Source organism: Alexandromys fortis, unplaced genomic scaffold, assembly GCF_014885135.2.
Source record: "Alexandromys fortis isolate MF-2015 unplaced genomic scaffold, M_Fortis_MF-2015_v1.1 scaffold_71, whole genome shotgun sequence".
NCBI lineage: Eukaryota > Metazoa > Chordata > Mammalia > Rodentia > Cricetidae > Alexandromys > Alexandromys fortis.
The window spans coordinates 5,177,755-5,203,416 of NW_026067954.1; the positions used below are offsets into that span (position 1 = coordinate 5,177,755).

General features: G+C 46.6%; 1 protein-coding gene across 1 annotated transcript in view; it reads left to right on the forward strand.

The window, feature by feature from the left end:
• Window positions 1-831: 831 nt before the first annotated feature.
• Pstpip2 (proline-serine-threonine phosphatase interacting protein 2) overlaps window positions 832-25,662 on the forward strand; it is a 71,034-nt gene continuing 46,203 nt past the window's right edge. The window contains exon 1 of the mRNA XM_050151695.1: window positions 832-1,053. Coding sequence (XP_050007652.1) covers window positions 1,021-1,053 — 33 coding nt within the window. The 5' untranslated portion in view covers window positions 832-1,020. The remainder of the gene's footprint in view (window positions 1,054-25,662) is intronic.

The following is a 25,662-nucleotide window of genomic DNA, read 5'->3' on the forward strand; positions in this document are numbered from 1 at the left end:
AATGCTTGTTTTGGTCTGATGGATAATGGGGCTTCATGTCCTTAGTCTTGGTAGCTTTAACCTCCATTCTCTCTCCCCAAGAGGACATTGCGCCAAGTCTTTTGCCCTTGCTATGAAGGGCAGACTTCTAATTTTGGTCTCTTCATCCCCTAAAGAAGTGTGAATTTGGGCAACTCTTTCAGCCTCTCCGAGTTTCAGTCTTGGTGCTAGGCACACGAACAGAGGAAGCACTTTGTCTACTACCTCACAAGGAAGGGTCTGACTTGCCCTGGGGTCCTATTTGGTTGGCTTGTTTACGAGGCAAGGTCTCCTTAACACTGTAGCCCAGGCTGGATTTGAAACGCACACTTTCCAGTCTGTTTCCTCAGTACTGGATTTACAGGTGTGAGCCTCCTTTTTCCTTGGAGTCTGTCGGGTGGGCGAGGGAAGCAGCCCAGCTCTTACCGATGGGTAAGACTGGTGGTGGAGAAGGGTTCTTAACTGAGTTCAGGTTAGGATGTAGAGTTGACGGGAAACATCGGTAATGCATTTTTCTTGGCATTTTAGACTAAAACCTGAAGTCACTAGGGCGGTGCGTGTTCTACATTCGTTGTAGCATCGGTACCATAAGCAAATAGGAGACCGAGAGAACCTGGTGGGAAGAGCCCGGGGTGGGCTTCCGGAGGGAGAAGGACCGGTTCTGACAGTCGTTCAGGGGTCCTACAGGACGGGGTTCAGACTGGCAGCCCCCGGCGGAGCTGCCTGAGCAGCCGCGCCCTAGGGCCAGGGCGGGCTGCCCTCTGCAGGTGCGTGGCGCGGGCGGGGCGCGGGGTGAGCGCAATCGGGCGTGGCTTAGGACCCGGGGCGGCTTCCCGGAGCGACAGTGGAACTCCGAAGTCGCGCCCGGACCTTGGCCCTGACGGTCGCAGTTCCCGGCGTGATTCGGCCCGCAGTCCTCCGCCGCCACCCGCTGTCCTCCGCCGCCACCCGCTGTCCTCCGCCGCCACCCGCTGTCCTCCGCGTCCAGCCCTCGGCGCCGGCATGACGGGCTCGCTGTTCAAGGCAAACTTCTGGGTGAGTGAGCGCACGCGGGAGCGAGCTCAGGGTGTGCGCCTCTACCCGGCGAATCTGTTCCCCGGGCCGCGCTGAGTCCGGAGCGCGCCCTCCCCAGAACACCTGGGACCTGACGTCACCCCTGGTTCTCACGCTTGAAAACTGAAGCCCGAAAGGAGGGAGCCGGCAGGCCCCCGCGGTGCTGAGTCCTGCAGACCTGGGAGAACCGGGACATGGGCGTGTGAGCAATCACGCTGGGGTTCTCGGCTGGAGCTTTGCCCTGCCTGGCAGTCCCGTTTTCTGATTTCTCTCCCAGGCCCCAGAGCACCCCCGGAAAGCCATCGCGCGTGTGAGAGCTGGTAGTTCCTAGGTACCAGGTCTTCTTCCCGCTTCATTTAGACATCCTTTTCTCATACCGTTACCCTGTAACTACCTACCCTCCAAGGGTCAATTTTCCCCTTGGAGGAAGCACCGTTGTAGTTTTAAGGCAGGGTAAGAAGCTGACCTAGACCTTTTTCTAGGACCCTGACTGTTCCTCCTTTAAGCTAAGAGTTGCCTACCACACCATTCTTCTGCTGTGGCCCCAGCGACGACAGTTAGAGCCCATCGTGTTCCTTTTGCTTGAGGTTGTGAGGTCCTTTTGGGGCCCTGACGGGAAGGCAAAGGGCTGGGTTAGCGTTACAAGGGTTAGCAACCTTCTACTTGGTCCTCATAGGAAGCCTGGTGAATCTCCAGACTTTTTATACTGTGGGAAAAAGGACAGACCTATATACATTCACAGTAGAGTGATTATTTTTTGACCAACAGTTGAGGTACAGAGGCTTATGCGGATGGTGTGTTCGCACAGTCCCGGGGATGCCTGCAGCACATCTGGCCCTGGAGCAGGCTTTAGTCAAAGTGTTCAGGAAGAGATTGCGGTTGCCCTTCGACTCTGGATATCTTAGCTTGCGTTCAGTTAAGGACCCAGGACCCTTCTCCACCAGTCCCAGAACCCAGCAGTAAGAGCCATGGTTTCTTTCCTTTTCTTCTAAGTCATCTAAAAACCCAGAGCTGGACGCTGTTGGCTCACACCTACCATCCCAGCACCCGGGAGGCTGTGCCGTCATCCTTAGAAGCCCTTGGCAGCCTCCAGCAGTCCCATGGGCATCCTGACAGGAATGGATAGGAAGAGGGGCAGAGTGGAGTCTGAGTTGAGACCTGGGTGAAGGTCTAGGGGTAGTGATGGTGGTGGTGGTGGTGGTGGTGGTGGTGGTGGTGGTGGTGGTGATGTATGCGTGGGGGTGGGGTTTCTGGTCTGCTTTCAAAAGCTACCTGCGGTTCCAGTAACACTTTGCCAAGGTGTTGTCCATCTCTAGTTCCTGCAGTTGTAATAATGAAAATGACTGTATTGTTTCCTGTGCGGATTATTAGATTCTTTAAATGCTAAACCTCCCAGTTACCCTTGGAGGGAACTGACTCACCGTGGTATTTTGCTGATGAGGAAACTGAGTGACGGCGTTTAAGCAACATTCTCAAGGCCCTAGAGCTGATGAATAGTGGCCCAGAGCTCTGCATGAACTAACTGCTCCCCCACGTGTCTCCAGGGGGGTGGCATTGAGAGTGAGCCAGTCTCTCCAGTGCGTGTGGGACATGTCAGGCCACCGTGTTCGTGAGAGTCTTTCTTTCTCCTGCAGCAGGTCAGGAGTTCTTGGCAGGTAGACAAGATCTGACCGTCAGTGAAATCCTCAGCATCAGCTTGCATGCTTGCATTGTGTATACCTCAGTTGAGGCAGATGGGACTTGCATGCTTGCATTGTGTATACCTCAGTTGAGGCACATGGGACTCGTAGGGCATCAGGACCTGGGAGAAAAGGCACAGAGGGAGCTGTTAGAAGAAAGGCACTTGCCAAGGAGTCATGCTTTTTAGGGAACAGGGACAAAGACTTGACCGAGTTGAGGTTGGAACAGTGACTGTGTTTCATGGATGAGACACTTGTGACTGGATGAGGCAGAAAAGTTTGAAAACATAAGCAGGCACTGACTCCCTGGGTTTAATAAATATTTGCACTATATAAAGTGCTCTCTTGGAGAGATGGCTCAGCAGTTAGGAGCACTGGGGCCTGGGTTCAATTCCCAGGACCCACATGGCATCTCAGAGCTGCCTGTAACTCCAATTCCAGGGCATCTGACGGCTCACACAGATAAGCATGCAGGCGAAACACCAGTGCCCGTAGACTGAAAATGAAGTGCCCTCTGGCAGGTGTGGCATTTGCTGGGGTTCAGTCTGTCACCAGCTTTGCTGGAACAATAGACATCTCCTGAGGGAGGGAGGTAGAAAGGGAAGGTGCCTTTTTTTTTTCTTTTGGTTTTTCAAGATTGGTTTCTCTGTATAGCCCTGGCTGTCCTGGAATTAGTTCTGTAGACCAGGCTGATCACAAGCTCATAGAGATCTGCCTGCCTCTGCCTCCCAAGTGCTGGGATTAAAGGCGTGTATCAGTACTGTCTGGCCTTTTTTTCTTTTTTCTTTTTTCTTTTTGGTTGAGAGGGAAGGTTTTGGCTGTAGGTGTTTTTTTAAAAAAATATTTATTTATTATGTATACAATATTCTGTCTGTGTGTATGCCTGCAGGCCAGAAGAGGACACCAGACTCCATTACAGATGATTGTGAGCCACCATGTGGTTGCTGGGAATTGAACTCAGGACCTTTGGAAGAGCAGACAATTCTCTTAACCTCTGAGCCATCTCTCCAGTCCCCAGGCTGTAGGTGTTTGACCTCAAGAATATATAGGGGAGGGCTGACTGTGGCAGCACACGTCTATAATTCCAGGAGTCTGAGGCAGGAGGATTGAACGTTCGAGGCTAAACTGGGCTATACAGCCGGACTCTGTCAGGAATATAGGGGAGCTAGGGTCCTGGGAATGGAGAGTAGTTATCTGGTGCCAAGAAAACTGAATCGAGAAGTCTGTTCCAGGGTGGAGGTCATGGACTGGGAAGGGAGGCAGATATAGAAACCACAGAGATAGATAAAATTAAAGCCATAGGCTAGGTTAGTCAGCTGCGGGCCTAGAGCTTTTGTGGAAGGGGAACTGGAGAATGAGGTGGTGGGGGGGTGTCCTGAAGGAGGAAGTCAGCAGGAGGAACTGGTTTGTGGAGGCAGAAGTGACAATGAACAATATTTAGTCAGGTGTCACACCTGTAGAGGCCTGAGTACAAAGCTCTCTCTGCCCCAGGCCTCTCTTGGAAAGTCCAAGCTCGCCCTATAGTTTCAGGCTCACCCTGCAACTTCAGGTTTGCCCGGCAGTTCCAGGCTTGTCCCACAGCTCCAGGGTCGCCCACACCTCCAGGTTTGCCCCACAGCTCCAGGCTCACCCCTCAGCTCCATGCTCACCCCACAGCTCCAGGCTCACCCCTCAGCTCCAGGATCACCCCGCAGCTCCAGGCTCACTCCACAGCTCCATGCTCACCCCGCAGCTCCAGGCTCGCCCTGCAGCTCCTGGCTTGCCCCGCAGCTCCGGGCTCACTCCACAGCTCCAGGCTCACTCCACAGCTCCAGGCTCACCCCACAGCTCTAGGCTCACCCCACAGCTCCAGGGTCGCCCACACCTCCAGGCTTGCCCCGCAGCTCCGGGCTCGCCCCGCAGCTCCAGGCTTGCCCCGCAGCTCCGGGCTAGGTTGATGAGTATTGAGGACGTCCTGTCAGAGGAGTGTTTTCCAGGCGAGAGGACAGGGTGTCAGCTATCAGAGTTTGGGAGTATTCTAACATTTTGGACATTGCAAACCTGTCAGCAAGTCCTCTAGTGTTTGCTGGTCAACAGTGACCAGCTGGCAAGAGACCCCTCTGTTCCTTGGGAGAGGGTGCCCTGGGACAGTGCATGGAGCAGCATGGCATCCAAGGCTGTCAGCAGGGCCTCTGAGGCTACCTTGTGTCACTAGCTTGGTGACTTTGTGCAGGTTGCTTAAGTCCCAAAGCTTCTGTTTTTGCCTTTTTTTTTTTCTGTATATAATAGTGGAAATAATGCCGGTCTCTTCCACGAGAGCCTTGTGAGATTAAATTATAGAGTTGAGCGCAGTGACTTGTACCTTGTAATTGTTAGCTGTTGTTACTATTGGCACAAGTGACAAAGGACATTAGGGACAGTTACTCAGGAGAAAGGATGAAGAGATAAGTCGAAGAGTAAGCACTTTGGGGGCCAAGATGGCTCTGTGAGTAAAGCACATGCAGTGAAGTCCAGGGAACTGAATCCAATCCCCTGGGCCCACATGATGGAAGAACAGAACCAACTCCCACAAGTTGACCTCTGACCTCCACACATATGCTGTGGCATGCTTGCTTTAAAATAAAAAAAAAAATTAAAGTTAAACAAAAGAGACAGTAACCAGGCATGGAACCTCACACCTTTAATCCTAGCACTCGGGAGGCAGAGGCAGGGGGATCTCTGTGAATCTGAGGCCAGCCTGGTCTACAAGAGCTAGTTATAGAGCAGCCAGGGCTACAGGAAGAAGAGTGGCAGTAACAGCATTTGCTGGATGCCTGATTTAAGGAGGAGGAAGGGGACAGGGAAAGGCAGGGACCAAGGAGACAACCAGGAAGTAAGTAGCCATCACCGGCTTCAGAGAGGAACAGGCCGAAGCTGAGAGACTCATGATCAAATTCAATGCTGCTCCTGAAAATTTAGCCGACGCACTCATTTTATTCAAATGTCCTATGAAAACATTTATTTAAAGGAACCTTTTGAGCTAGTGAGACGGTTCGGTGGGTAAAGGCAGTTGCCGTCAAGCCTGACAACCCGAGTTTGATCCCTGGAACCCACACAGTGGGAGGAGAAAACCAAGTCCGACAAGTTGTCTTCTGTGGCCTGGAGAGATAGCTTCTGTGGCCTGGAGAGATGGCTCAGCAGTTAAGGACAAAACAAATCAAAATAATAACACAACACTGGCTGGTCTTCCAGAGGACCCAGGCTCAATTCCCAGCACTTACATGGCAGCTCACAAGTTCTCCTCTGGTTTCCACGTGTATACTGTGGCATCCTGCATGCCCCCCCCCCCCCACCCAAAAAACAAATAAATGAAAAATAAACAGAAACACATAAGGGAACCTTTTGGTAGGTCTGCTTTACAGGGAAGTAATCAGTATTCAAGAAGTGTATTTGCAGATTTATGTGTATGAGTGTTCTCCCTGCATGTAGAAGCACCATGAGTATACACTTTCCAGGAGGGCAGAAAAGAGGTCACTGGAGCCTCTGGAACTAGAATTATGGGTGGTTGTGAGGGCTGGGAACTGAACCTGTGTTGTCTGTAAAAGCAGCAATTGCTCTTAAAATCGGAGCCACCTCTTCAGCTCCATCGTTAGTAGTTTCGAAAACAAGAACTCAGCCATGGTGGCTCATGCCTATAATCTCAGTGGCTAGGAGGCCGAGGCAGGGGGATTCCTTTCGTAAGTTGAAGGTTTAACAGGCTGTGTCATGAATTCCAGGCCATCTTGGGCTGCAGAATGAGATCCAAGAGGCACAATAGGAATCTCTGGGATCAGCCCTGATGAGGTTTGCCTTGTTATCTGTGCACACTCTTCAGCTTGTATCCCTTCTCATGGCTGAAGAGGCCTAACTTAACCTCAGTGCAGCCATGACAGGCTGCAGACTAGCACTCCTGGGACTAGGCCTCACCTTTACAACAACCAGGAAAAGCCACAGACTGTACCCTGCAGGGGACCAATCAGAATTAGGACAAACAAGTACTAGGTGCTCCAGCACATTAAGAATAGCTTATCTAACTTGTATATAGGTTGTCAATTGCCAGTCTTTGTTTGACAAGACTCCTGCCACCCCACTCCTGTCCAGTCAGGAGTGCAACCCTCATCTGAATCCCGAATTTCCCTACCGCCCTGTCCTTTACTCCTCCCTGCCATAACAGAGCTCAATGGTGCTCTCCCTAATCCAACCACTGTGCAGAGGGACAGAGAGCCCAAACTCGAGCTCACAGTAGAGGCTCTTAGCTTTTGCATACAGCCCCTGGTGGTCTCTAGGGGGCTCATGACATGGGTGGGGGGCAGTTGGGTAGGCAGTGCTCTGCGATTTATCTTGGTTAACTTTGATGGTTCCACACCAGAAGGAGACAATTGTCAGTGACGTGGTTTCCAGAGCTTCAGCACAGATGCGAGATGGCACTCTTCAGATGAGGGTGTGCTCAGACAAAAGTGCCTTTCCGCCGTGGGCATGCACAGGCGACTGTAGAACCAGTTCCAGAAGAGACAGAGAGAATCACATCCTCTCACCCAAGGGGGTGTCCAGGAGCCTCATTTGAGCACGAGGTCCCGCCCGTGCCTGAAGGGCGGCTTTCCTGGGCCCACGGCTCTGGGTCTGGAATAGCCTCCCAGTCACGATCAGCAGCCTACTCCTGCCTTGGGTGGGACCCCTCACTCTACCTGGAGATTGTCCAGAGGAAGTTTGGGTCCCTTCCTAATTAGCTCATTACCCAGCTATCAGCCCACAGCTGTTCCTCTGTTCCAAACCTTTGGCCCTAGAGTGGCGCCCACCCCGGTGCAGTGCTGGGCTTGCTCAAGGCTCTTCTGAATAATGTATGCTTTGGAGTCTGTGGAGTTTGCCTTGCCTTCCTTCTCCTATACCAGCTGCTGCATATTGACTCCAGGTGGTATTTTGCACTACATTTAGGATGTTTCTCTATTTTTTTTTTTTGAGCTGCTAGAGTCTCAAACTTGCAATCTTGCCTTGGCTTGCCATGTGCTGTAACACACAGCTCTAATTAAAAAGAAAAATGAAAAAAATTTTAGATTTTTTAAAAAAAGTTTTTATGTTTCGCCTGAATGTATATATGTGTACCATTGGGCATGTTTGGTACCATCAGAGGTCAGAAGAGGCTGTTGAGACCCCCTGGAACTCAGAGAAACCCTGTCTTGAAAAACCAAAACCAAAAATAAACAAACAAAAATTTCTTATTTTATTTAAAAAATTTAGTAAGAATGATAAGGGAGAAAAAAAATAAATCCATGACAAAATTTGGGATAGAGGGTTTTGCCTGATCAAGGCAAATACTTTAAAAAAAAAAGTATAGTAACAGCGTGCCCAATCTAACCCCATAGGCTTTCCTCACCATTACCGAAAATCTTAGCTCTTTCTCTCCGTAGTTACTGGTACCTTCCCTCCCTCACGTGGAATTCTGCTGTGTTGTCCAGGCTGATCTCAAACTCTTGGCATCACCCCCCTGAGTAGCTGGGTCTATAGAAGTGCACTGCTGTGTCCAGATGGCACTTTTAGTTTTATTTGATGTGTATGGGAGTTTTGCTTGCATGTGTGTGTGTACATGCCATGTCTTGACAGTGCCTGAGGAGGCCAGAAGAGAGTGTAGGATCCGGGAACAGGAGTTAGGGGTTGTCGGCTGCAATGTGAGTGCTGGGAGCTGAACCCTGGTCCTGCAGGAGAGCAGCCAGTGCTCTTAGCCACTGAACCACCTCTCGAGCTCAGTGGTTCTCAATCTTCCCAATGCTGCGACTGTTTAACACAGTTCCTCATGTTGTGGTGACCCCCAACCACAAATTTTTTCATTGCGTCTTCAAAATTGTAACTTTGCTACTGTTGCAAATTGTAATGAAAATACCTGATATGCAGGATATCTGACATGCGATCCCTGTGGGGTTGAGACCCACAGGTTGGAAACCTCTGCTCTGGCCCCTGCTTACCATTTCTTGATGGAGCCACTCAGGGCACTGTCTACCGATGACGGCTGTAACGGAGGCCTAAGCCCTCTTCTGCCGCCATTCCCACTTCCCTATAAAATCATGACCCTACTTTTAACTTTTTATTTAGAAAAAGAATTAAAAGTTACAGAAGTTCCCATGTTATACATAATTAACATATAATATTTTCTTCACTTAGAGTCTTTGTTGTTAAATACCATTTCTTCACATATATATTTCTGGCACTCAGGAGGCAGAGGCAGATGGGTCTCTATGAGTTTGAGGTCAGCCAGGACCACACTGTTTCCATAAGGAAGAAAGAGAAAAAAAACCACTGTCACTGCCCACACTCTTAGACCACAAGAGGATTATTTACTCAGAGCTGCGTATCTGTGACCACTTCTTTGTTCTTGGTTTTCCTGGATAGTATCATAGTCATTTTTTCCTTGTTTACCTTATTTCCTTCTTTGTCTGGAGAACCTACTCCCCCGTTTCCCTTTCAAATGCTCCAGGGTATGGGGTACTTTCCCAGTCAGGTGTGGTATGTGCAACTGTTACACCAATACTTGGGAAGTTGAGGTTCAGGATCTTGAGTTCCTGGCCAGCTTGGGCTGCATAGTGAGACTGTGTTCCAAAACAAACACACAGAACCCTTCCTCCTCACATCTTTCTGTGGAGACCTACCTTCCCCAGGAACCCTTGGTCCTCATTCCCACCTCCGCTGGTTCTTCTCCAAGCCTGCTGCTGCTCAGCTGCCATCCCAGGCAAACATTCTATGTTCTTCTGCTTCGAAGTTTCCGTTTTCCAGATCCCAAGTCATTCAGAGAACTCTTAAAATATAATTTGAGTCATGCCATTCTTGTTAGAAATGGTGGGCCGGGCGGTGGTGGCGCACACCTTTAATCCCAGCACTTGGGAGGCAGAGGCAGGCGGATCTCTGTGAGTTTGAGGCCATCCTGGTCTACAAGAGCTAGTTCCAGGACCGGAACCAAAAGCTGCGGAGAAACCCTGTCTCAAAAAAAAAAAAAATTCTTCCAGTGGCCTCTCATCGCAACTACTGCCTCTCTGAGCCCATCACCCTCCACCATCCATACCACAGTATCTTTGGGTCACTTGTCAGATAACGAATTGTTTCCGCTAGCCATGTCACCTGTCGTCACGACAGCCTATGTGTCCCGCTCAGAAAGGTACACTCATGTACTGTGATCATCGTGTACACTCTTTAGTGTTTCATACTTGAGTTAAAATACCAAAACTTCGTCTCTCAATAACTGGTACTTAGCTACATCCCCAGCCCCTAATAACTATTTAAAACACAGTTGTGATTTCTAGAGCTTTCTATAAAAGATAATGTTAAGATGCATAAGGTTTTTGGTGTCTAATTCTGAAAACACATGATAGACAGCCCGACTAGTCCTGTTGCTGTGCCGTTCAATAAGATGTCTCTCTCTCCACTGTGATAATTTCAATCTTCCATCCTTTTGACATTGCAAGACGATATTGTCACAAATGTGTTGGGCTGAGTTCATAGCTATCTTGGGACACATGAAGCCCTGGGCCACAGGTCAGACATGTTTGCTTGAGTCGACCCCATTAAGAAACTGAACAGCAGCCAGTGATGCCTCACCTTCTGAACAGATAGGTTTAGTCTCAGCTGAGAACCAGGGAACTTCATACAGCAGTGCCCAGATAACTATCCTGTTGTCTCTCCCATCACTAGTTCCGAAATGGCCGTTGCGGGGCTAAGCGTGGACCCGTATTCCTACGTGGTCATGCTTGTAACGCTTCGTCCAGCAGCTCACGAATGAACCCAGGTTGGTGCTGCTGAGCAACAAATGCAAGTCAAAACACCGCGGCAACAGTTTCCTCTCTTGTATTTATTGAACACTACAGAATTTTTCTTTAGCCACAGTTTCTCGTTTTGAGTTACTTATGGTGAGTTATAGCTGAGGTATATTAAATGGAAAATTCCAGCAGCAGGTAATTCACATCTGAAGTGGCACACCATTCTGAGCAAAGCTGGGATCTCAGGCTTTCTCCCTCTGCTTGGCCTTGCATATGAATCATCCTTTGGTCCAGTGTTCCCTCTGGAGGCACTACTCTGTTTAGTTAAAATCTCTTTGGAGCTCAAAATCGTAATGTTGGTAATGCCAACATAAAATGGAGGCAGGTGAATCTCTGTGAGTTCAAGGCCAGCCTGGTCTACAGGTCGCGTTCCAGGATTTCTAGGACTGCTACAAAAATATTAGCATGTTATAAAGCAAGTCTTTTGAGTAACCCAGTGTTTTATGTTTTCTGAGGTTATGGCTTCTCCCCCCCCCTATTCTTCCTTCCTTTCTTTTTAAAATCGAGGTATTCATTGCAAAAAAATACAATATTCTGTAAGTTAAGAAAAACTTCTGAGTGCACCCCAAGAAATAGTGGTGAAGTCATGTGCACCCTGACAGTTGTGTAGAGGTTTTACTGGAGGAAAACAGCTACTCCGATGTCCTTGACTGAAGAGCGGTTCTCCTCTATGGGGAAGGTAGTCCTCTTCCCTGTCTGTGAGTCTTTAGGAGAGGCTCACAGAGTGGTGATGGATGAAGGAGGAGGTCACCTAGTCAGTCAGATCAGCGGAATGACCCTGAGATCAATGGCACAGCGGATGTTGTAGCCAGATGGCCCTAGAGTCTGTCATGTATTCAGTCATCTGCTCTTCTAGGAAGCCCAGTGGAAAGACAAGTGTTTTGAACAGGGGTAAGGGTGAGACTCGGACTAGGGTGAGAGGAACTGGGATTGGTTGAAAGTTCAACGGGTGCAAAAAGCCCTTCAGTAGACATTATACCTAATTCTTTAACATGGTGGGAAGTAAGTAGCTCATGATGAAAAAATACCAAAATTAAAGCAACAGCAGCGGCAATGTCTGAGTGGCACTTGCCTCCACCAATCAGGACCACTTGTCTGAGAGAAGGTGGAGGTGGTGCCTGTGTATGGGGCTGCTCTAGAAGCTGGGCAAGTAGAAGCTCACCTAAAGCCCAGTGGGGTCCTTGAGGGACAGACAGATGTGGCGTGAGGATGCTGGGTGTCTCCTTGGAGCAGAAGCTCATTTGCTCTCCCCTCCTGTTTCCTTATCCTGACTTAAGAGTGATCGCCCTAATTCTCAAAAGAGAATGAAAGTGAATTCTAAGAACAGGGAAAAAATGTTTTACCTCACTCATAAAATTCAAATTTAAAAATTCAAATTAAAACTAAAATAGTGGTGGTTTATGCCACAACCCCTGCACTCCAGAGGATGAGGAAGAAGGATCTCTGTGAGTTCAGAGCAACTTGGGCTCCACAGTGAGTCCAAACCCTGCCTCAGGAGAAGCAAACAAGGCGCTTGCTGCCAAGCAGGACCCTTGTGGCGGAAGGAGAGAACTGACTCCCAGAGGTTGTCCTCTGAGTTCTGCATAGACTGTGGCACTGCGTACCACCTCCCAACACCAGTAACGAAGGAAGTCAATATAAAACCAAATTCTTTGCAAAAGACCCCCACTGGGCAGTGGTGGTGCACGCCTTTAATCCCTGCACTCAGGAGGCAAAGGCAGGTGGATCTCTGAGTTTGAGGCCAGCCTGGTCTACAGAATGAGTTCCGGGACAGCTAGGGCTATAGAGAGAACCCCTGTCTTGAGAAACAAAAGATCCACAACAGTTCACCCCGACAAGGAACTGAGAAGTAAAGATTGTAATTCTTTACTTCTCAAATTCAGCAAATTAGGAAAAGCCTCGCCGCCATGGCTTCCTGTGGGAGAAGGTGTTGGTCCTTACAGGGGCAGGGGAACTGTTGGGCGTGTTTAGGAAGGGATTTGGCTGTAGGCGTTAGAGTGTACATTTCAGCATTACTTCTCTCAACAGAAAGCTTAGAATCGTCTGGGTTAAGCAGTTCAGTGTAGCTGGGTTGGTGGCACATGCTTATAATTACAGCTGAGGCAGGACAGCTTGGGTTGATAGGCAACCTGAGCTACACAGCAAAGCCTTGTCATATCAAAAAAAAAAAAAAAAAGAAATACAAAACCGCGACAAGGTGTCCAGTTGATGGCAGAGGATCCAGAATTGCCCGCACCCTTGCCAACCATCATAAAAAGAGCAAAAGAGTCATAAAGAGCCTTTTGCCTGGTGTTCCTCACCCAGGGGATGCTTGCTCTCCAAGGACTTCTTATTCAAAACTGCCTTGCTGAATGCGATCCAAACTGTGTCCTCTTCCCCTCACCCCTACCCTTGCATACCCTATGCTTTACATGATAGACTCTAAATTTCAAATTTTCTAAACAAAATAATCTGCTCTATCCCTGGTTTTTCACCTACAACATTCATTCCAGTCTGGGAGGTGCCAGACTCCTTTGTGTTTTTTGAGACAGGGTTTCTTGTAGCTTAGGCTAGCCCCCAACTCCCTATATAGCCAGTGATAACTTGAATTTCAGATATTTCTGCCCTAGGACTGCAGGCATGTGCCACCATGTGGGCTGGATCTCTGTACTTCTGCCATGTCACTGATTGCGCAGTCCCGGAGTGCTGGGCAGCACAGACTTTGGCTCTGTATGGTGATGCCACTGCTGGTTCATCCTGGGCTTTGGCTCCGTATGGTGATGTTACTGTGCTTCATCTTGGGCTTTGGCTCCGTATGGCTATGTCACTGCTGGTTCATCTTGGGCTTGTAGCACAAACTCGAAGAGGCTCTGTGTTTGTGTTGTAGCATTTGAATGATTCTTGTCAAGATGGGGGTCAAAGTTCTTCCTTTACTGAGTATCTGTTGAGAGGACCTCTTTTGTGCTGCACGTGACACCAGATTTTGGGAGCTTTTATCCTAGTGTGTAAGTCACCTAGTAGCTAAATAAATATAACTAAGGATTTGGTGAGCGCAATGAGGGAAATATATAGAATATATATTATATATATACACTATATATACTTTAACAATTTAGCAGAGACTGCCCTAAAACACACAAACTTACCTTGCGGTCTCCCTCCCCCTGTCTTCCTCTCCTCCCTTCTACCCCCTCTTCCTCTTCTTTTCTTTTGTGCTAAGGGTCAAGGGGCTCAACCTTAGGGACTCATAAATGCTAGGCTGTGCTCTTGGCATGTGTTTCCCGCCCCTCTGACAGTCCATACATCTCCCTGGTCTAAAATGGGTATATATTTGCGGGAGAAGACTGGAGGGGAGGAGCTATGGTTTAGTCAGAACCTTTGCCTGGCTCTAGACCAGCAGTTCTCTACTTGTAGGTCGTGATTCTCACGGGTTGCATTTTAGATATTTACATCATTATTCATAACAGGAGCAAAGTTCTAGTTATGAAGTAGCAACAAAAGTAATTTTCTGGTTGGGGTCACCACAACATGGGGAACTGTATTAAAGGGTCGTGGCACTAGGAAGGTTGAGAATCACTGTCCTAGACTCTAGAGTCTAACTTTCAGGAATTGGCTCATGGGCCACTTTCATTTTCATTCTAAAAATTGATTAATTAATTTGTGGGCATGTGTGTATGTTGTATGAGTGTATGTCAGTACATATGTTGGTGTGTACTGGTGTGGAGGCCATAGGTATTATCCTCAGTCACACTACACCATCATATATTTATATATACTTTATATATGTATAAAATATAAAATTACATATATGTATTTTATATATGTATGTGTAAAATCACCATGTGCCATGTGGGATTCCCCTCTGTTTGTTGTAGATACCATTGGTTAATAAAGAAACTGGTTTGGGGCTGGAGAGATGGCTCAGTGGTTAAGAGCACTGTCTGCTCTTCCAGAGGTCCTGAGTTCAATTCCCAGCAACCACATGGTGGCTCCAAACCATCTGTAATGAGATCTGGCGCCCTCCTCTGGTGTGTGGGTATACATGGAGGCAGAAAGTTGTATATATAATAAATAAATAAATCTTTAAAAAAATAAGAAAGAAAAAAACTGGCTTGGCCTGATAGGGTAAAACAGAGCTAGGTGGGGAAACCTAAACTGAATGCTGGGAGAAGGAAGGCAGAGTCAGGAAAGAAGCCATGGAGTCAGACATGCTGAAACCTTGCTGGTAGGCCACGAGTCTCGTGGTAAAATATAAAATAATGGAGATGAGTTAATTCTAGATGTAAGAGCTAGCTTGCAATATGCTTAAGTAATTGGTCAGACAGTGATTTAATTAATTCTGTGTGGTTATTTCGGAAGTCTGGGCAGCCGGGAAATGAACAAGCAGCCTCCCTACAATGTGTGTGTGTGTGTGTGTGTGTGTGTGTGTGTGTGTGTGCATTTATTTGAGTGTCTCTGTTTCTCACTGAACAGATGGAGTTCACTCACTGGCTGGACTGACCGGCCACCGAGCCTCAGGACCATCCTATTTCAGCCCCCAGTTTTAGGGTTACAGGCAAACCCAGCTTCCCCCGGTGGGTTCACTATGGTGAACTCGGACCCTCTCTAGCCCGTGACTTTCATTTTCAAAAACAGATTCATGCACGATAGATCCTGCCTCTAATGCTGGCATATGAAAGGTTGAGGCAGTAGGATTGCTTTGAGTTTGAGGTCTGGTTACAGTGTGAGACACTGACTGAAAAAACACAAAGCAAACAGAAAAACACCACCAAACCCCCAGCAACTATATCCCCAGCAACCACATCACCCGATTCTTTTTTTTTTTTTTTTTTTTGGTTTTTCGAGACAGGGTTTCTCTGTGGCTTTGGAGCCTGTCCTGGAACTAGCTCTGTAGACCAGGCTGGTCTCGAACTCACAGAGATCCGCCTCCCTCTGCCTCCCGAGTGCTGGGATTAAAGGCGTGCGCCACCACCGCCAGGCCACCCTATTTTTAAGGAGCCCTGCAATTACGTTGGGTCCACCAGGATAATTTAGAATAATCTCCCATCTCAAAGTCCTCAATTTAATCATAATTTCAAATTCCACTTCACCTGTTTAATTATTAAGTGATTCTGGAGATTAACACTTCTTTTTCAGGGTGGGTGCTCCTTTCGCCTGCCACACCGAGTATCTGGTTTGGAGATTTACTGATCTGTGTGGGTGACAGACAGTCTGATCTCAGGGAATGCCCCGGGAAGGTGACAGGAGGTGGAGAGGTGAAGGGTGAAGCCGAGCAGCCCTGTGAAGGACTGAGGATGGGGTGGGAGGATGGGGGGGGGGGGCTGGAAGCGGCGGGTCCTTTCACAGGAAGTAGCCCACATGTGGCCCACCCATTTCAGAAAGTCTGATTTGCGAAAATGATCAAGTCACTAAAGCCTTGCTTCTAGTCATTCCTAGAAAGCTGCAGCATGCCGTTAAGTCATTTCTAACAATTTAATTAATAATTACTTTAGTTTCCTGTAGCCCAGGCTACATAAAACCTTCTATGTAGCTTCAGTTACCCAGTACTGAGACTTTAGGTGTGTACCACCATGCACAGCCCACATTTTTAGAAGATTTTAATGATTAACAGGACTCGGTGAGTGTAGTTGCTCAAGCCTGTAATTCCAGCAGAAGCCATGGCTTCCTGTGAGTTTGCAGCCAGCCTGGTCTACCAAGAAAGCTCTAGGCCAGACAGACTACATAATGGACTCTGTTTAAAAAAAAAAAAAAACAGAACAGAACAGCCCCATAGGTCTACTGGTTTAGAAGTTTTATTAAAAAAAAAAAAAAAAGCCGGGCGGTGGTGGCACAGGCCTTTAATCCCAGCACTCGGGGAGGCAGAGTCAGGCGGATCTCTGTGAGTTCGAGGCCAGCCTGGTCTAGAAGAGCTAGTTCTAGGACAGAAACCAAAAAGCTACAGAGAAACCCTGTCTCAAAAAAATAAAAAAAATTAAAAAAAAAGATTAGTTACTTAATTAAAAAAAAAGATTTCCCACGTGTCCTCCCCACCATTGTTGGCATCTTACTTTAGTGTGGCACACGTGTTGCAAGTAACATAGATGCTTTGTTGTCTAAGGTCTGCAGTGCCATAGACTTCCCTTTCTGTGTTTTGTGGGTTTGGACAGCTGAATGTCCACATCTCTACCGCTGTAGCAGCCACAATAGTTTTACCACCTATAAATATCTGTTCTAGCATTGATTCATTTCCCCATCTTTATAGTTTTGCCTTTCCTAGAACATCACTAATTGGAATCATGCCATACCCACCTAGACATTGACTTCTTTTATCCTGCAGGGGCTGTGTGAAATTCTTCCATGTTGATGAGCTTCACGTCCCAGGCTGGAAGTGGGAGGTACCGGGGGGGGGGGGGGATTCTTCTCATCTCTGTGGCTTGATAACGCTTTTCTCTTGGTTTCTGAGTGGCACCTCATTGTACGGATGCACCACAGTCGTCTATCTCTTCCTTTATTGAGAATTTTGGTAATTATGAATGCAGTTGTTATGAGCAAGTGTGCAGATTTATGTGAGAATAGCTTTCAATTTAGGGTCAACAAGTCAGCAGGTAGAGGTCAGCTATTGTCATTTTTTATGTAATTAACATTTAGATGCTTGGGCTGTCTGTACTTAGAGGTCGCGGAGCCGTTTATTGGATCCATCCAGATAAGAAACCAGTGAGCTAGGGGAGACAAGGCGGCAGACTTTGGCAAGCGTAATGAAAGAATACTTCCTGTAACTTCCTTTTAAAAACCCCAACATCTGATACAGGCCCAAGCCTGAAATTTGAATATATAAAAGCATCCTATTCCTGAGGTTATGGCCTGGAGTGTGGAAAGCCCCAAGTGCACTGAGTTTTAGATGAACTCAGCAAAATGGCAACTGTGAAACTAAAAATAAATCAGGGCTGGGAATGTAGCCCAGTGATAGATACTCTCACTGAGCATGTGCAAGGCCCAGGGCTCCACCACCAGCTGTGAAGCTATCACCAAATGCTAAGACTAAATCTTAACCAGAAACACTCCAGGACAACAGAAATTGTAAATTAAAAAACACTTATTTTTATTGTTTTAAATTATGTGCCGTGTGTGGGAGTGTGCCCTGTGAATGTAGGTGCCCTCTGAGATCGGAGTCATCAGCTCCCCCTGCAGCTGGAGTTACAGGGGGTGTGAGCCACCGGTGTGGAAGCTGGGACCTGAACCCTCGTCCTGTGCAAGAGCGGTACATACTCTGAACCACTGGATTGTCTCTCCAGCCCAGACACTGCCGAGTTTGTAAGGAATTATTAGGAATAGGTGGAAACAAGAGCCATATGTTTTTTGGGGTTTGGAAAAAGACTAACTTGGTCTTAGAGGACAATTTGGGGCAAAAGGAGACCCTGTTTCAAAAAGAAAACAACCAAAAAAACAAAACAAAAACAAAAAAACCCCAAACATAAACCAGAAAGCACGCACGGGGAAACGGTGCAGAGTTTGAGGCTCGCCTGGACTTACAAGAGCATACCTAAAAAAGGTGAAATTTAAAAAATTAAGATTTTGGTCAATTTTTTTTTTTTTTGAGTTAGCAATTTTTCTGCCTTAGCCTCCCAGCACTGGGGTTTAACAGGCGTGTGCCATTACAACCAACTTGTCTTTGGTCAAGTTGTAACCTAGGCCTCAGTCCACTGTAAAGGTAGAAATTCGTTATGCAATCTCTCTCTCTCTCTCTCTCTCTCTCTCTCTCTCTCTCTCTCTCTCTCTCTCTCTCTCTCTCTCTCTTTTTTCTCTGTAGCTTTGGAGCCTGTCCTGGAACTAGCTCTTGTAGACCAGGCTGGTCTCAAATTCACAGAGATCGGCCTGCCTTTGCCTCCCGAGTGCTGGGATTAAAGGTGTGCGCCACCACCACCCGGCGGGCGGCTTCTCCCTAAGATGTAGCACATTAAGACCACAGGGCTATAGGAAATCACACAGACCCTTTGGTTCTAGAATGTTCAGGAAATGAGATATTTTGATGAGTTGTACTTTGTGATGATTGACTGATTGATACATAGTGCCATTTAATTTCTGGTTCAGAGGAAGATTATAAATCCACCTATGGAAACCTCCAATTCCAGACCATGAGGGAATTTCCCTGCTGATTCCAAGGGCGAAGTCCCTAAGATAGAAGGGGAATGAAGATCATTACACTTGGACCCGGTTTTACCTTAGGACAAAGCTCGTTTTCATGAGCGTGAAATATTTTCTGTCAACTTGAAGTCTCTTAGAGCAGAGTTGGCAAAGGTTTTCCAGTTAGCAGCCTTGCGTGGCATGGTAGATGTTTCTTCCACTGTGCAACCGGTTGCTTGTCCACAGAGTTAAGAGGCTGAGGAGGATCAGAAGTTCAAGGTTATCTTTTCCAACATAGTGAGTTTGAGGTCAACCTGAACTTCATGAGTCTTAACCAGAAAAGGGGCTAGAGAAATGGCTTACCTGTTACAAGTGACCTGGACTCTAACCTTGCGTGAGAAGGGATACATAGCAGTTGGGACAGCAACTCTGGACATTGTCCTGGCTTAGACCTACTCTAGATTCCTACACTAGGTTTCTGGTACCTTTAAAAAAATGACCTAGTTTCTAGTTAGCATACACAGTAGTATGTGTCATTGTGATGTTGTCGTCATACAAATAATCATTCATATCTATTGTCACCCTTGGTTCTGATTGGCTCCTCCAAGGCCTGCTCCCTCTCCCATTAGCTCCTCCCCCACTGGCTCCTCTCCCACTGGCTCCCCCTCCACTGGCTCCTGCTCTGCATTTGCTTTTGGGTGTAGTAGTGGCAACACATTTATTGTTTGATCTGACTTGTCCTCTTGGTTTGGTGTCTGGACAGCTGAGATTTGCCCTCTCTGTTTCTCTCTTTCCCTGTGTCCTACATATGGGTGCTTCATTCTAGAGGAGCTGCTTCTCTGTGCTTGTCTGCCTCCTCAGACTTATGGGACAAGAGTAGGGGCCAAATTTAGTTGATTCTCCAGGGAATGCCGTAGACCAGGAAGAGAATATTGGCGCACCACAGGTTTTCCCTGTGATGTCATGCTCTTGTTGGGTAATCGCCAGATCTTCAGATTGTATTTACTAATATATTAAAAAATTAGTCAGGGGTCTGGAGAGACGGCTCAGTGGTTGAGAGCATAGAGGACCTGAGTTCAATTCCCAGCACTCACGTGGCTGCACTCACCTGTCTGTCACTCCAGTTCCAGGGCTTCTGACACCCCCACACAGACATACAAGCAGGCAAACCGCCAATGAACATAAAATAAATGGTATAATAAAAGTTAGTCATTTTTGATAGAGTTTTACTCTCTATATAGCCCAGGCTGCTCTCCGACTTGTGGCAATCCTCCTGTTTCAGCCTCCCAAATGCTAGGATTACAGTCAGAAGCCACCATGGCTAGCCCAGCCTGTTCCTCCCAACTGAAGTGTGTCAGTACCAATACCAGCAGATTTAATGTTCCTTAGGAGTCAAGCCGTTGCCATTCAATTCTTGGATTCTCTCTCCTGGTGGACTTGTAAATGCTTTTCTGAGGTTTGGAGCTTAGCTGATTTTCTGAACATGCAATCTGCTAAGACCTGTGACTGCTACATGAACAGGGAGCCAGGCGCTCACCATCTGTAAGCTGATTGGCGCGTAGTAATGAGCCGTGTGCTTTCTCCTGTCGTGTCCAGTTTTGCCCTTGGAATCCAGTCCATGAGCTGGGCTGCTGCTGGTGTGTGTGTTTCCAGACGGTCTTTGGCTTTTTGAGACAGGGTTTCTTTATATTTTTTAAAATTAAAAAAAAATTTTATTGATATTTTTGAGCTCTACATTTTTCTCTGCTCCCCTCCCTGCCTTCCCCCTACAACTCTCCCCCAGTGTCCCCATGCTCCCAATTTACTCAGGAGATCTTGTCTTTTTCTACTTTCTACTTCCCATGTAGATTAGATCTACGTAAGTCTCTCTTAGTGTCCTCATTGTTGTCTAAGTTCTCTGGGATTGTGGTTTGTAGGCTGGTTTTCTTTGCTTTATGTTTAAAAACCACCTATGAATGAGTACATGTGATAATTGTCTTTCTGTGTCTGGGTTACCTCACTCAAAATAATGTTTTCTAGCTCCATCCATCTTCCTGCAAAATTCCAGCTGTTGTTATTTTTTTCTAAATGTACCAGATTTTCCTATCCATTCTTCAGTAGAGGGGCATTTAGGTTGTTTCCAGGTTCTGGCTATGACAAACAAAGCTGCTATGAACATAGTTGAGCACATGTCCTTGTGCCACGATTGAGCATCCTTTGGATATATACCCAAAAGTGGTATTACTGGGTCTTGAGGAAGGTTGTTTCCTAATTTTCTGAGAAATTGCCACACTGACATCCAAAGGGGTTGTACCAGTTTGCATTCCCACCAACCGTGCAGAAGTGTTCCCTTTCCCCCACAGCCTCTCCAGCATAAGTTGTCATTAGTGTTTTTGATCTTGGTCATTCTTACAGGTGTAAGATGGAATCTCAGAGTTGTTTTGATTTGCATTTCTCTGATGACTAAGGATGTTGAACATTTCCTTAAGTGTCTTTCAGCCATTTTAGATTCCTCTGTTGAGAGTTGGCTGTTTAGGTCTGTACTCCATTTTTTTAATTGGATTATGTGATCTTTTGGTGTCCAATTTCTTGAGTTCTTTGTATATTTTGGAGATGAGACCTCTGTCTGATGTGGGGTTAGTGAAGATCTTTTCCCATTCTGTAGGCTGTCATTTTATCTTGTTGACCATGTCCTTTGCTTTACAGAAGCTTTTCAGTTTCAGGAGGTCCCAGTTATTAATTTTTTCTCTCAATGTCTGTGCTATTGGGGTTATATTTAGGAAGTGGTTCCCTGTGCCAATGCATTCAAGTGTACGTCCCATTTTCTCTTCTATAAGGTTCAGTGTGGCTGGCTTTATGTTGAGGTCTTTGATCCATTTGGACTTGAGTTTTGTGCATGGTGATAGATATAAGAGACAGGGTTTCTCAGTGTAGCTTTTGCTGTCCTGGAACTCACTCTGTAGACCCTGCTGACCTCGAACTCACAGAAGTCCGCCTGCCTCTGCCCCCTGAGTGCTAGGATTAATGGCGTGTTCCCTCATCGCCTGGCTGTAGACTATCTTTCAATGACATATAATGTATGCAGCATAGACGGGCTTACATAGATGCACCTTTCCTTCTCCTTGTATGCTATCTGTGAATACTTTCATGACAATGCGTACTCTTTCATAGTTGTTCAGTTTCCCACTTGGGATTAATTTTTCTTGAAAACTCTTCATTGCTGAGTGTTAGGCTTGTCACTACAATGTTGCAGTAAACACCTGTGTGTGCCTTTTCACGCTTTGTTGTTACTCTTGTATGAGTTCTTAGTAGTGAGAGGCCATAGGGAGTTAAATTCTGATGGGTATTGTCAGTTTTTTTTTCCTCAAAGATTGTGCCAGTAGCAAACATCAGTGATATTTTTTCTCTACTTTCTCACTGATGTTGGAGATACTCCACTATTGTTTGTGTGAAAAATTAGATCTTGTCTGTTAGCAACCTTTTATTTGTTCATGATTGTCCTTCTCTAAGAATGATTTTTGGTGGTATGGTGACACACATCTGTCATCCCAGCACTTTGGAGGTTGAGGTGGGAGGGTCCTGAGTGGGAGGCCAGCCTGGATACAGTGGGAAATCCCGTCACAAACAAGCAAGCACACATGTGCTTCTACTTCATTTGGCTTAAGGTGCAACCTGTTTCTGTGTTGGCCATTGGAAGAAAGCTCCTGTTCCTCCAGTGTAAGTGATTTTAGGGTCTTGCCACGCACATTGTCTCCTCCCTAGACACTGTCGTCCCCCTCAGTTTGTTACTTGTCTTTTTATTTTGCATAGGAAGTATTTTGTTATAATTCATTATAGTCTTAAAAATAATTTTAGATTTCTAAAAAAAGTGGTAAAAAACGTCACAGAGAATTCCCAGGTGCTCTTTACCCGTGTTCCTCATTTCTCTCTCTCTCCCTCCCACTCTTCCTCTTTCTTCTTTCTTTTGAGATGATCTCACGTAGCTGCTGTTGGCCTCAACCTTTCTATGTCGCTTAGGAATACTTTCAACCTATGATCCTCCTGCATTCACCTCTGCTGGGATTTCAGGAGTATACCTTCATCACCCCATGCTGCTTTTGGAGAGGTTCTCCTTGCTGCTAGGCTGGCCTCAAGCTCCTGTCTCAGCCTCTCAAGTAGCTGGGACTGAGTGTGCCACACCGTAATGGCTACCTGCACATTTTCCCCGTTTCCCAAACCACTAAAACAAAAGATCAGGCACAGTTTGCTTATGTCTATAAATATTTCCATAGTTCTTGCTAAATAGAAAGGTGTTTTCTCACATAATCGTAGCACTATGATTGATTAAAAAGTCTGGAAGGGGAGATGTTGTATACCTATAATTTCAGTGCTCAGGGGGCTGAGGTTAGAAGAGCGGGAGCTTGAGGCCAGCCTGGGCTACATTGTGAGATCTTACCTAAAAAATAATAACAAGAAATAATATAAAAGTAGTAGTATTAGCATATATATAATATATAACTATATATAACTATGTATATATATGTCATTTTTAAATTTCCCTAACTGTCCAAATAAGCAGTGTCCTTTCTAACAGAGGAAGAGAATGCTTTTTCCTGAGTACACAGCATTACCTTTAGTCATGACGCTGCCGCCGCCTTTAACCTGGAGCAGTTCCCAAGCCTGACACTTTATGACTGACACTTGTGAAGAATGCAGGGCAGTTACTTTGCAGAATGGCCCTCAGTTGGAGTGTGACTGTTTCCTCATGATTAAGTCCAGACAGTGCGTTTCTGCCAGGAATATTGCAGAGATAATGGTGAGTTATTTTCAGCGGCAGGAGGCCTGCCATGTGAGGTGCTGGCGTGGTGACTTTGGTCCCTTGGCTAAAGTTCCTTTGCTAGCAACCTGTTGCCGCTGTAACAAATGATCATAAAGTGAATTGAAATAGCACGCTTCCATTGTCTGGAGGTTAGAAAGTCCAAACTAGGGTTCCCTGGGCTAGAATCAAGGTGTCAGCAAGACTGGTTCCTTCTAGAGGCTTTAGGGGAGGTTGTAATGCCTGCACTACAGGTCAGTACATGAGCCAGGCTGGAATCTTAAAAACACATGCACACAGACAGACAGAGACACCGGAACATGGATCATCCTTGATACAAGAATGCCAAGTTTATTGTGCTCCAGGGAATTTTATATAGGAACCCATAACTGATATACAGACCCTAGCTCTTGGGATTTTCAGCTGTAAAACCCACCAGAATTCACTCCCCTGCCATCAAGGTCTTGTGCTCAGAGCAGCTGCAGACACAGGTAAACAAGTTGTTTTGCTCAGTTCATGCCAGCCGGCAAAGGGTCCAGAGAGTCTCTTGGTCCTTCTCTGTATGAGATTCATGGATTTATTCAGTGAATTGTGTTACCATCACTATTCATCTTGATGCTCAACTTGTCTCACGTTTGAGGGGTTTCTTTGAACTGGATCCTTTCCCTTTGCTATATTCCAACCATCCTCTGGACACTTCTGTGCCTTTTAGCCTCTTCTCTTACAGGCTTACCCCTTGCCCTAGTCCAGCGAACTACCATTTATCAAACCCTATACTCAAGCATGGTTATTGCCATTTGCTTTTCATCGTGTCTAGGCTCTTTAAGCAGACAGAGCCAGGAAATATGTGTAAGTTGTCTCCAAGTCTGTCCCACCACCTCAGGAATGGTTCATGCTTCCTTGGCTTACTATAGCCTTTATTTCCTCCCAGTGACATGCTGCTGAGCGTTTAATGACCAGCCCATGCGAGTAGAACATATCTGGTTTGGGTGAGCGTATGGCCTGGTGGGTTAGACTGCTTGCTATGCAATCCTGAAGACCTGGGTTGAGTGCTCAGCATTCACGTACCTGTAAACCTGGCACTGTGGGGCAGAGACAGACAGATCCCGGGAGCTTCCTGGCTAGCTAGCCTCATTGGAAACACCAAGCTTTTAGGTTAGAGAGAGACCCTCTCTAAAGGCAATAAAGCAAGGAATGATGGAGGAAGAGAACCAGCATCTTCTCCTGCCTTCTGCATGTGTCTGTGTGGGTACCGCGTCTGCACACCCTGCCTTCACACTCTGCCTTCTGCATGTGTGTGGGTACTGTGTCTGCACACCCTGCCTTCTGCATGTGTCTGTGTGGGTACCATGTCTGTACACTCATATGAATGACCGAACCCTTTCCCCTCACCACAGTCTGACTTGTAGCATTTGCCAGTTATTCATGGTGTAAAAGCCCCCTTCATGACTGGTTTCAGCCTGCCAACATGGTGTTACCTACTGGGCAGTAAGAAAATCCTGGTTCCTATTTTCTGTGACTCTCAGTTCAAAGGTTCATATAAAGCACTTTCACAATTGTTTATGATCCAGTTGTGAAACAAGATGGAGTGTAATATTCATACTTTTTTTTTTAATCTTGGGTTAAGACGATATAATAAAAATTCTGTGTCCAACGTCACTTTTATTAGTTTTTTTTCACTTTCTCCATAGTCATTGGAAACATAGTTCGGAAAGCTAGGCATTGGGGTATGTATCTGTAACCCCAGCATTCACCAGGCTGACTCTGAAGGTTGACTAGTCTGAGACCAGCTTGCACTGTGACCAGAACCTGTCTCAAACAGAACAAAACAAAACAAAACATAACACAAAAAAATCTTTACTCATTAAAACAGCTTATCAAGGAACTCCATGGATGTCACAGACAGGAAGAAAAGTGTTCAAAAATATAATTTCTGCCAAAGGACTCATAAGTAGAATGTATTAACATCTCTAGAATTAACAAAAGTATGAGCAATCCAATGAAAACAATGGAAGAATATTTGAACATCTTAGAAATACCCTTTATAAAAGATATTTCTTTCAGGCTGGGAGATGGCTCAGGGGCTAGAAGCACTTGCTGTGTAGGCATGAAGATGAGATCGGATCCTCAGAACCACATAAATGTCAGCTGGATGGGCTGGCTCACCTGCACTTCAGCACTTAGAAGGCAGAGAGGGGAGGTTAGTCAGATCAATGAGCTCTGGGATCAACTGAGAGAGCCTGCCTCAAGGAATAAGGCAAAA